The sequence below is a fragment of the Austrofundulus limnaeus genome, unplaced genomic scaffold (genome assembly GCF_001266775.1).
Source record: "Austrofundulus limnaeus strain Quisiro unplaced genomic scaffold, Austrofundulus_limnaeus-1.0 Scaffold80, whole genome shotgun sequence".
Taxonomy (NCBI): Eukaryota; Metazoa; Chordata; class Actinopteri; order Cyprinodontiformes; family Rivulidae; genus Austrofundulus; species Austrofundulus limnaeus.
In genome coordinates this window covers 82,490-95,212 of record NW_013952482.1, presented here as the reverse complement: position 1 = coordinate 95,212, position 12,723 = coordinate 82,490, and the positions used below count along the sequence as shown (strand labels likewise).

The window sequence follows — 12,723 nt, the reverse complement described above, 5'->3', positions numbered from 1 at the left end:
TACAATATGTCTACACTTGTCAACTCGAGCTGAAAAACAAAAACAGAAGAGTTTTAAAAATGACAGTTCAGAAGTGGGGTTGTGTGGAAAAGATACTAACACTTATTATCTTACCTGTTTTAGCTAGCTTTTAAAACTACTTACATTAGAGTTTAATCCTGAGCATATTGACAAGCTAAATCCTAGCCTGAACAGAACCAAGACCAAAGTGAAATGTTGCCTTTTTTAAACACCCTAACCTCAAAGACATTCTAACAAAAACACTATTTTAAAACCTTTACACCTCTGCCAATTTCTGCATTTTTAATCAGAAATATTATAATGCTGCTGCTAAAAGTTCCACAGGCTCCACTGGAAGTGCTGCAGCTGCTGCCATTACACTTCTAAATAATCACAGAACTCTATGTAAATATTTCTATATTATGAAATTCATATTGTATAAATTCCTAAAATACTGTTAGCATGACTTACATTTTTGAGATTAGAGGTGTTTTAAAAAGGGGGTATTATTCAAAATGGACTCTTTTGAGCTTTATAACATGTAATGATGTCATTCCCTCATCAAAAACACATCCAGTGTTGCTTTGACTCATTCATGCATGTTTGAGGAATCCTTGAATCTCCTGTGACCATGTGAAGCTGCCTAAACACTTGTTGGTACAAAGCTCCTCCCTGGAGTTCAGTCTGCAGCCTAGCTCCCACCCCACAGAGGACCCCTTCCCTGAAGCATTGTTGTGAAGATGTACTGAAGTGGGAGTGTCAGAAATGATAGGATGTTCTTAAAGAGACACAGGCCAATTTTCAAGATGTTTAGATAGGCTATGATGCAAAGTCAAATTTATTTTTGATATAAAACAGCATTTTCATAACAACTGAAGGTAACATAGTTACTTGATTGTGGTRTAGAACTGAACAATATGCCTGGAAAACACATAAATACTAATAAAGACGTGTTCTATACTTTTGGGTCAGCTACAGATCAGCTTGTTGTCCTGGTTTACTCAGGGTGTTTGGAGTAATCACCAAGAAAAAAACCAAGAAATGAATCTCAATTACCACCACACCAAACTTTAGCTCAGCCTCTCTAAAACTGTCTGAGTTCTAGCTATTTTTATGTTTAAGTTTGAACAGCTGCAGCGGCTGTCCTAAATCACGTTGACTCTAAAATGGAATCTGTTGCAGATGTACATCAACAGATGATTCTGAGAATTCCATTAAAATCCAGCGACTGATTCTTGACATATTTTACTGACATATAAACAAACACACAAACATATTCTCCTGATGGTGGGTGATAAACAGACTCAACCAAAACACCTCCTCAGATGGTCTTACCTCCCACCAGGCCAGGTCGATGTCGGCCCGGGTCAGCTCGATGATGTCTCCTTTAAAAAGCTGAAGAGGCTGTCCGAAGCCCACGGGAGGCGGCGGCAAACCATAATACTCCTGACACACCTCCATCTTTGGGAAACCTGAAAGTGAGGAAAAAACAGGGCTATTTAAAAAGAAACACTTTTAAATGGTTAATGTGGGAATTATACAACCACAACACTGACAGGCTTTACTCATTAGATTTAAATCTAGAAACTTGGTGGTTTCGGTTTGGTAAGCAATGAATATCTTACCAATGTTAGCATGTTTAGGAGACTTGTGTGATTTATGCTGAAGAAGCAAAAAAAAGGGAGATAAAACATTTATCTGTCGGCAGAAATGAATAACAGGATAATATTCTGGTATGTAAAACGGTGTTTTACCTTACTCAGGGTGCCAGAATTTTCTGTAATTTTGAGAGAAAAATTAAATATAAAAGGTGATAATTTCACAACAGAAATCAGTTTAAATGCAGACATTTTATACAAACCCGAGGTTCGTCCACATCCTGGCACTCTGCCTAAACACTCTTTATGGGACGCCATTTTACAGCGAGAGCATTGATAGCCCTGGAAAAACGTCCCTCTGCAGACAACAAGGAGATATTTTAAAGTGTGGACACATTTTTTTTTAATCTAATGTTCTGGGAGCTAATGACTATATAGTTAAGACAAAAGCACCTTAACAACATTGAGCAAGCCTTGCAGGTGGTGGTTTCCTCGAAGCAGTGCATCTGGAAGTCGTGGTTGTTTGTCGTGGCGTTGTCAGGACACATGTTTGACCTGCAGTTATACGAAAAAAAAAGGGTTGTTTTCTTCCAAAGCTGGAGGAAGAGAACAAACACACAGCTGGTTTCCAGTGAGGAGAGCAGCTTGATGCTGGTCAGAAATAATGAACACAAGCTTGTAGCAACAACACGGTGGAGTCTGAATGCAAATAAGACAACTAACAAGTCATGATTTCTGTTATTTCCTGTGGGGTTCCAATTAAACTTTAACAGGATTCTTATTCATTGGTCACCTCATAAGAAAAAACATTCGCTAAAAYGTGGTTTTTATAATTAAAATTATGGTTCAGACATTCTGAATTGGGGTTCTGTGGAGGTGATATGAACAATTACTATCTTACCTGTTGTAGATGGCTCTTTGAAACTCAGTTTGGAGAAACTGAGTTCATTTTGGTTGGATCGATGAGCTAATGATTATTCAGAACAACTCCAAAACATTCTTGTGAATCGTGTAAACAGTGTTTTATAAACCTGTTGCATATTTTGTGACTGACTGACTAAATTTTAAAGTCTTATGTTATATACTTTCTGATTGATAGTCATTTACTTTAAACAGTAAGAGAATCAACCATCCATTATCTTTTACCCTTGCTTTTACCCTAGCTTGGAGGCAAGTCCATTCCAGGGAAGCAGACAAATGACACACACAACCATCCACTCTCTCACTCACACCTAGGGACAAATTAGAGTTACCAATTAAMCTAACAGTCAAGTTTTTAGTCTGTGGGAGAAAACTAAAGCACCTGGAGAAAACCCAGAAGTGCATGAAAAGRACAGGAAGGTCCCAGGTCRGGATTTGATCTGGCAACCTTGTCTTGTCGGAGAGGCCATGGAAAGAGAYTTTCGTATGGCTTCGAGGCGATTCTGGTCCACCATCYGACATCTCAGGGGGGTAAAGTGGTTCGCCACAACACCATTTATTGTGGGGATGGGGCGCTGCTGACCTCAACTTGGGACGTTGTGGGTCAGTGGGCGGAATACTTCGAAGACCTCCTCAATCCCACCGACACGTCTTCCCATGAGGAAGCAGAGCCTGGGGACCCTGGGTCAGATTCTCCAATCTCTGGATGTTGTGGGGTTGCATTGGTTGACGTGACTCTCTGGAGACTAGCATTTGTGGAGACTAGCATTTGTGGGGGTGTCTCCAAAATATCAGAAAATACTTGCACAGGTTCTCAGCTTCCTCGTGTGACTCAGTCCAGTTTGAAATTGAATTCTGAACATGTTGAAAATTTGAACAATTATATTCAATGCAGGTCTAAAAGCCATACCGATGATAAACAACAACTATGTGAAAATCTACTGTATCTTTATTTTTAAAGTGCACTTCGGCAACGTAAACCACAAACATGGGGCTACTGCTAAGGCTAGCACAAAGCAAACCAGACTGAGTAAAATATAAATGGAGGAGAGGAACAAAATAATGCCCCTGGCCAAGAATGCAGTTTTACAAGTCATTCACAAAAAAAGAGCCATGATTTAAAAATAAAATAAAATAAAATAATTGTGGCAAATGCTGGTCTCTTGATTGCAAACTAAAAATTCAGTGAGACGGTAACTGTCATTATGTTGAGCCGCCAACTTTATCAACTATTATGAACTTCCTGTCACAAGTGCCTTACAGGAACTACTACAGCTTTAACTTCTGCTGCTATTTGTGCTGGCAAATTACAGGAAAAAATATTTGTACATAACTGTCATGTGAAATTGGTGGGAGTCTAAACATCTTTGGTGTTAATCTTTTTAGATTTGAGTTGTTTTAAGATGCAGTAATCATTTTGGGCATTGTTCTTAGCTGAATTAAAGGGGCAATGTCATGTAAAATCAACTTTTTTGAGTTGTATATCTTGTTTTATATCATGTTATAATGTTATACTCTCATAAAAACATGCCCAAAGTTCTCACTCAGTGAAGCTCTTTTCAGATTAAAAATACCTTTGAGGAAATGAATTTTCAGATGCCAAGGAAACTGCATCATGGCTCACGCCCCCCCACCCCCCACACACACACGCACGAGCCCCCTGCATCGGGAGCCCCCTGCATCGGGAACCCCCCCCAGATGGGACGGAACAGAAGCAGAAGGTGGTTCTTAAAGAGACAGAGGCCAATTTCAAGGTGTTTAGAAGAGGAAGTGATGAGAAGATAAGTTTATTTTCTATTTAAACATAAAAACAGCATTTTAATAACAACTAAAGGTGACATGTATACTTTATTATGGTATAGTATTTAAATATATGTCTGAGAAACGCATAATATTGGCCCTTTAAACTATTTTTTGAGCAGTCTGCAACAAGTCAGTTAATTCTTCATATTCTTTCCACAGAACCCCACTTTAAAAGATCTGAAGTTTTCCTCTCAGAACTCAGAAGAGTAGTGAGTTTACATATTCAAATGTTCAGCAGCATTAATGTTGAAGTGACCCAATGACGTCTCGTTTCTGTTTTYTATTTTTATTTTTTTGGTCTTCAACAATTCCTATGGGGGAAAATATTTGGGCGTTCAGGCGTGAAATGTTCTCCTTTTTTTCCAACAGCACCCTTCCTCTCTGCGGTGTCTCTGCTCTGATGCAGGTTAGCCTGATGTTTGTTTGTTCATGTGCAACACATCAGCCTGTGTGATTACTCACAGAGCCATCTCAAACTGCTCCAGCCATTTCTTCTTCAGCTCTCTGGTTTTGAAAATAAAATCGTAGCCACTCCTGCCACAGCACTCCAACAAGAGGAATGTGTAGGACCACTGTTCACACAGAAAAAGACACACGTCAGTGTTGTAGATGTCCACTGGACGTCAAACAAACGGCACTGCAGTTAAAGTATACTTTTACCTTTTTATTGTCCTTCTCCCCAAGGGATTCGTCTCGAATCTGGTAGTGGTTTAGTTCAATGATGTCCTTAAGCTCAAAAGTCTCTCCACTCTTCTTTTTACAAATTATTACAGCCTTGTCGAAGAGGAACGCGTACCTGATGAAGCACAGCCACAAACAGGGACAAACCATCATGCAGAAGAAGTGAAAGTGGCAGAAGAGACGACCACACAGAACACACACCTGTCTTGTTTGGACTTTTTCTCCGAGGTGCAGATCTTCAGCTCTCCGTCGATCTTGGGCCGACCAAAAAGAGCCAAAGACTGAGTCTGAGGAGCGGAAAGGTGCTGATGTAAATACAGGGGAAAAGCCAAAAAACAACCAAAGAGATAAAAAAAATGTCGGGGGGAAAGTGAGCTCACCAAGTTTTCTATGGACATCTGAAAGCTGGTGATTTGTTTAATGATCTCATTGTCTCGTTTCACTTCATTTATACACTGTGCTAGGTCCTGAGAGCACAGACACACAGAGATGAATTACAAAATGTAAGAAAGAAAAAAAAATCAAGCCAATAATCAACAAACCCACTCACTCTCATGGCGTCCAGAGCTATTCGGAGGTTTTCCTTGTCTGTGGGGTCAGTGGTGTGTTTCAGCAGCTCCTACAAACACAATCAGATCACTTTAAATCAGAGCTGCTGCATAAAACTAACCTGAAAAAAATAACATAAAATAAAATTGTGCGTGTAATGAACTCATGTAGCAATGCACACACACACACACCTGTAACAGCAGGGGATATTTGAGGACTCTCTGCATGGGAACCATGAGCAAGTCTCTCAGGGAAAAACGACCACTGTTTGCTCTCTTTGAACACTCCTGAAGAAAGAAAGATAGACACAAACATCAAACGTGTTAGAAATGACAGATTTGTTGTTGGTTTTGGGTTAATAAAGCTGATCTAATATACAACTTTTATTAGCAATTCATACATTAAAAAATGTTTCATAAGTTGGCATAAGTTGTCTAATGTACAGGGCCTTTAAGGCTAGATCTGACTCGGATTATTTCAAACCAGTATTTTGCCTTTTTCTTTGAACATCTGACTGAGATTCTGCAGTGGCACATTTTAACTCACCCGTTGTTGTAATCGTTGGCTCAGAATGGTCTTTTCCTACAACTCGTCTCAATATAGTTACATAAATATGTGTGTGTAACCCACATAGCACACAGGTAAGCTGGTATGGCAAGTGGATTGTCAACAGGATGTGGGCCAGGTCTGGCAATGATGGGACTGTTTTTAAGATGACCCTGTTATGGTTTGGTTTATGTGGTGGGCCACCTCTGGCCAACTCCACCAAAAGGCCATCATTCTTTAAGACAGTGGTTCTCTATCTTCTGTCATGCCCTTTTATTTGTTGGAAAGAGGCTGTATGAATGAAGGTAAGGTTAAAAAGTTAAAGCTTTGCCGTCCTCACCTCTAGTTTCATCCTGATGTCGTCCCTCATGGCGGAGAGCTTGTCCAGGTGTTTTGTTGAAACCTCCACCTGACTGCAGTAATGACCGTACAGCAAGAGCCTGCAGAAAAAAAAAACAACTTAAATCACCTCCATACACCCGTAGCATCACTGCTTTGCCAAAACATTTGGGGCACATGTTGGTCGTGTACCTCTCCTTGTAGTTCACAAACACCTGGTAGAGATTCTTGGAGCTGTGTTGGAAGACGGAGCTCCGAATTTCGTCCAGCAAACTACGGTGTGTGCTAGCCAGCTCCTGGACAACGAGTAAATAATGTAAACAAAGCTTTCAGGTAAAGCGCAGAACGTCTGCATGAATCTTCTCCTCCTGTACCTTTATATTGATGAAGATGCTTTCAATGTCTTGAGCCTGGAGGAACTTTTCAAGAGGCCTCATAAAGTGCTGCTCAGAACAGAAGGGATGATTAATAATCGGTCTTTAATAAAACACATGAAGCATGCAGGTGAACTGCAGGATCGACTGGTCTGTGTGTGAACAGGTTTAGTATCAGACTGAGTTGGTGCTCAGACCTGTAAGATAGACTCCAGTGTGTCCGTGTATTTCTCTTCAGTCTGTCGGATCTCCTGCAGGCAGCACTCTCGCTTGTCGACTCCAACTTTCTGCTGTGAAACAAGACATACAGTCAGGCTTTGACTTGTCTTTCATGTAATAWACTCTAACTTGACAAATTTGCTAATATAAATTTTTTAAAGTGTTTGTTTTGGTTTGATTCTTGGACTGTGTCATTACATTCTCTCCACACATGACGTCATTCTAAGATGTCAGAGTTTTACAACCCTGGAAACTCCGCAGACACTTTTGCAATCTTTGATTTTTTTTTTAAAGAACAACTGAATAGTTCCTTTTAACGAAGTTTCTAAAAACAATAGATCCAGTTCCAGTTTATAAATCACAAGTTCTAAAGTAAAAGTATTTCCAGCAGCGCTATTCAACTGGCGGCCTGCGGGCCTCTTCCAGTCTGCTGGTGACTTTGTGCTGGTCCACAGATAAAAAATTTTTTTTATATTATTTACATTTTAGACTTCACTGGAAAATATTTCAGTCAGAGTGGCAATCCTGTTATATAGATGATCTATGACAGGACTTCATTTGCTATAAAAATAGAATTTAAATCATTCTTAAATTATATTCTCTTTTTTATTTAAATCTAATTTATTCAAATTCAATTAAAAATACAGTATTTATTTAATTGCTGGATGTATGGCCCCTGAGTTGTGGGCTTTTGGTAACTGTGGTCCTTTGAGCAATTTAGTTGAATAGTCCTGATTCACAGTGATCAGTTATCAGACATCATGGTGAATCTTACAGTTTGCAGGTGACCAGAAGCTGCTTAGATGCTACTTTTTGTTTGACATATAAAAGTTTTATTCAAAAGTTCTCACAGTTTCAGGCTGTTCATCTGTCCTCATCAAGTCTTCATAGATCTCATCGCCTTCGTTGTCTTCATCCTCCACAAAATCGTACAGGTCGTCATCCTCATCCACCGTGTCACTGAGAAATGCAACACAAACACAGAAGTGTTCATGGAGTTTATTATTGTGCGAACCTGTGTGAGATCCATCTTCAAAGTTTAAATGTTGTAATTAAAAATAATAAACAAAACAGGCCGATTTACATCAGTCTACGAAAGTACTCTTTTTGTATTTTATTCGGCTAAAAGAAGAAATGTTCTTAGCTCGTTTTGCTGTTTGCTTTAGTTACAAATGAGTAACATTTAAATAAATGATCATTATTATGGAGACAAAAACTGAAATATGTATGGGAACAAAGCTTACTCGATCTGGTCTGACAGTCCGCTGTAGATCTCATCATCAGGAGCAGATCCTTCCAAAGGAAAAGGCCTGGAGAAAAGAAAGTGTGTGTTACTATGTGGCGTTTGTGTGGGTGGGTGGTAAAATTCAAACAGTGACAGGAACAATAATGAAATAAAGTTTGTTATCAAGTGAGAAACTTGCTAATCAATCTACTCCATCTTTTCTATCTCAGCTGTTCAAAACCTGCTGGTAAATATATATAATGTCATTAATATACGCACATATTCACACAGTGAGATTGCTATCTAGAAACCAGTGATAAGAAAATAACTACACTCTTTTGCATCTATGGTTTTGTGTCTTAAAACACATAAAAAGCTTCTTCAAATTAGATTTAAAAACTCAGAAGAACAGAAACACAGCACAGCAAAAGCCACATTATTCTTTATTAAAAAAACTTCAAATGCAGAAGCCTTGTGTGAAAAACTAAACCCACCCTGTCATCTTCCACAGAAATCACAGGAATAAGTAGCCTAAACATAAGCAGTTGCTAAAAAAAACGTAATGACGTTTTCAGCATGTCTGGCTGTCATTAAAAAAGGAAACAATTTGAAATATGAAATACACTAAACATTTTTTTTTCGTAAATACTGTATTGTACAGAACAAAATTCTAAACATCYTCATAATGTGTCATGTACTCACTGGAGTCCTTTTTGTAGAGCAATAGGAGAATGAGACAGGATGGACAAAGTGTTTATGACCTGTTCCACAGAAAGAAACAAAAATAAGAACAACGTTCGGGTTCAATGTTTTTTTTTCCCCTCTTCAACCTTTATTTAACCACGTAAAATATCAGAACTGTCAAGAAGTGGTGACAGTTCTGGTATCTACATTTTACAGATGCCAGGTTCAAGAAACTGAATATTTTACTTTATTTGTGTCTCAGCTCCATCACTGTGGCCAAGACAAAGCTTAGAACAACGTCATGGTCATCATCAGAACTCACCAATCAAAACATTTACCACTAGATGTTTGTGTATACTTTGTACAATATTTAAATTTGTTTAAATAGACTCAGTGAAACAAGCTGCTCTAAATTCAGGCAATGTTTGAGCTGATGTAGTCATAATTCAGAAGACCATAAATAGCTTCAGAAAGCTTCAGCTTCCAGGAGGACAAAGCAGACCATCCAACACAAAAATACTTCTTTAATGTTTGTAATGAAGCTCAAAGCTTCACAGTCAGCTGTATTAACAGCAAATAGCAAAGAGGCATGCATGTAAAATATCTGCCTACGAAAAGATTAAACTTGATTCTGAAGAAAAAAAAAAGTATGAAGAAAGAGACTGACTGGAAGACAGCAAAGAGCCGATTCATACGTTTAAATTTAACACTGAATAATTTGCCCTCAACCCAGTTTCACAACCGTTCCTGAGCGCAGTATCGAGATGAGCGATCTCAAACGCGAAACCAGGTTCTTCTGATGCTTGACACGTGTGGTCAGAAGTGGTCCGCAATCAGACAGCTCTCTTTCTGATTGGATCAACRCTTGTTAGTGAGCCCACAGTTCTCCAGGAAGTGCGCTTTAAGAAATCAGATTTAAAATGATTAGCAAAATTAAATTAATACGTTTCCTGTCATGTTTCTGGCTGAAATATTAAATCCCTCTCTGCGTTCCTAGCGGAGGTGCACCAGAAGTGCTACAGCTGGCTGCTAGTCACACTTCAGATACCCTCTTTTATAAATAACTAATGAGAGTGGTTAGGTTACGCGGTCAAACTAAACTCTAAATCTCCAAACTGAGGCTGTTCAAACATTTATCTACAAGTAAGAATTGTTCATAACTTTACAGCAGAACCCCACCTCAAAATGATCTGAATTGTTTTATTTGTGTCTTTTTCAAAAGACTACAACAAAGGAATTTAGTAGTTCCTACTTTGTAAATATATTTTATTAATATAAGGAATTTCCAAACAGAATAGATTATGCTGCCTCTACATGTATTTAGGTGTGTTGTTTCTACTTTTAAACTACATATAGGAACTGAATACTTCTTCCGCCACAGTATATAACACAGCCTGTCCGCAGCGCTGACTGGAAGTTGTCAAGTAAAAGGAGAAGATTATTATCAGTAACCAACAGACCCAGGAGTAAATGGTTGTGTTTTTTTTTTTTTTTTTGCCCCTGACAACTTCCTCTTTGCACATAAAAGTCAAATGAAAATACATTTCCAATTTTATTCTTGCAGCGCATAATCCAAAAAGTGAAAGAGAGAAGAAAAATACTGAATTCCCACCATCACTCAACCTTTTCAAATGAGAAATTTAGTCAGCTACTTCCTGTTCGGGCTATGTGGGTTGTTTGCAAGCTGCAGTGTAGTGTCACGGCTCGGCTCATGGTTTTGGTTTCTGCAGTGATGACTGAGGTATGAGCGCCTGATGTTTCCTGTGTTGAATCACCGTTTAACCGGAAACAGTAGAAAACCAACATATCTAATAATGAAAGAAATAAGATTGTTTTTTTTTTTTATTTATTCTGATTTTGACCCCTGCAGCTGTAGTAGCATTTTATCATTTTAATAACTTATCATACAAATGAGGGGTTTTAGAAGCAAAATGTTGAGCTCTTAAAGCTTTTAAAACACAGCAGATGGCCCCAATTACAAACTAAATGTTGATTGTTCAACTTTAAAGGCATGGTTTGAACTGAAAATATTACAACACTGGAGAAGTGATGCTTTTTTTTATCGTGGTAAAGTTTTAATTTGCAACTTATGAACTCAATGGCCCACTGTAGCTGCTGCTGAGGGCTTCAAGAGGTTTCCTGAAACCAATTAAATGGTTTCCACAACTAATTAAATCTTTAATTTAATAGCATATAGCCATTCCAGCACTGAATGTTTAATACAGGTTTTCAATCTTATCCTTTCTGTATAGAGATTTATGAAGAATATTAGAATTTTCTGGTGATGCTGTGCTTTATGTGTACAATACGATTCCCCAAATTTCTTCAGTTATTAAACATTATCTTAAAATAGTTGAACGGGTCGGCCTTAACGAGTGCCAAGCTGTCATATCCTGCCCTGACAAAAACCTTAGCAGGTACGAGACTCCTTTTATTTTCAGCTTTACTCATGTTATCAGCCCACAGATCTGACTGAGGGTTAACCTGTTAGCTGTGACTTTATCCAAGCATGAGCCTGACATGACGTTTCATGTCTAACGTGGTAATCACGCAGTGAGTGACAAACTTAGATTATAAAGCAATTTACAATTTACAGTAGTTTCAACATTTGTTTGATTGAGTARAAAGTGTAAAATGGCAGAAACAAACTGACATCATTTTAATCCAGGGGTGGGCAACGAGGGCCGCAGCGCAGCCCTGCATGTTTTACTTGTTTCTCTGCTCCATAGCCATTTAATTAGTCCCTTATTTATAGCATGGCAATGATTCTGTGTTAAAAGGTAATATAATCAGAATTAAAAAAGAGAGGGTTTTAATCTGATTGCATGCATAATAAAATTAAGTGAAGTATTACTATTTGGGCAAACTGCACCAGAACACATACTGTATGTGCAAAGACAGATGTACAAATGTTTGTGAGGGCTTTGAGATTTATATGCAAAATCAGCAACAGCACCTGCAAAAGATGTGCAAGTGTGGTTCTAAATCTTATTCTCCAAGAGTCGGTCAGCAGGTGATATAAGGAGGCCACATTGCATTGAATCAATCTTTGCTTATCTCTCCTTGACTTTTCTTCCCATAAATAAAAACTTGTTTGTGTTTTAGTTTCAGTGAAGCAGACAGATGAAGTGTGTGTGTCTTACCTTTCCAAAGTCTCGCACGTCAAACAGCTCAAACGCTTCAAACAGGTCGTTCTTCCTGAGGTGAAACCTCTCTTGACAAACTCCCAAAAACGTTCGGATGTTCTTCAGGCACAGGAACTGAAAAACAAACCGGATCACAACAGTGTGTTTAACACCACCAACAGCACTCTGTAGAATCAGTACTTTTATTTACGTCATTAATAATCATCTGTTTAAAAATGGTTTATGTTGTCAGTCAGACAAACAAAAATGTAATTAATTCTGACATGCTTTACAGAGACCCCTTAACAGTCTTTGTTCCACCGGTGGGCAAAAATGGTGCAGTTTCTGCCTTTAAATGTTTCTGGACATTTCCAGATCTGGATGTTTCCAGAATAGAATAGAATAGAATAGAATAGAATAAAATAAAATAATGATTATTCCACAAAGTGTCATCAGTTTGTGGATGTTTATTTTTCTCCTCTTCATAATGTTTCAAACATTTTCTTTAGAAGACAGATGTGGACRTTATTGTTTTTACCAGAAAATGCTGTTTTAGAGCAGAATGAGTTGGCATTATTGTTTTGCAGAGGTGTTAAGTAACAAAGTTCAAATACTTTGTTACTTTATTTAAGTAGAAATTTTAGTTATCTATACTTTAC

General features: G+C 38.2%; 1 protein-coding gene across 1 annotated transcript in view; it reads right to left on the bottom strand.

The window, feature by feature from the left end:
- Positions 1–1,335: 1,335 nt before the first annotated feature.
- Positions 1,336–12,723, bottom strand: part of LOC106519621 (proto-oncogene vav) — a gene marked incomplete at its 3' end in the record, with an annotated part of 19,345 nt that continues 7,957 nt past the window's right edge. Inside the window, 19 exon segments of the mRNA XM_014011367.1 lie at positions 1,336–1,472; positions 1,626–1,662; positions 1,755–1,777; positions 1,862–1,956; positions 2,052–2,153; positions 4,785–4,894; positions 4,983–5,118; positions 5,205–5,290; positions 5,384–5,470; positions 5,554–5,622; positions 5,744–5,839; positions 6,439–6,538; positions 6,630–6,733; positions 6,812–6,880; positions 7,009–7,101; positions 7,882–7,990; positions 8,275–8,340; positions 8,958–9,016; positions 12,083–12,199. Of these exon segments, the coding sequence (XP_013866821.1) occupies positions 1,336–1,472; positions 1,626–1,662; positions 1,755–1,777; positions 1,862–1,956; positions 2,052–2,153; positions 4,785–4,894; positions 4,983–5,118; positions 5,205–5,290; positions 5,384–5,470; positions 5,554–5,622; positions 5,744–5,839; positions 6,439–6,538; positions 6,630–6,733; positions 6,812–6,880; positions 7,009–7,101; positions 7,882–7,990; positions 8,275–8,340; positions 8,958–9,016; positions 12,083–12,199 (1,695 nt within the window).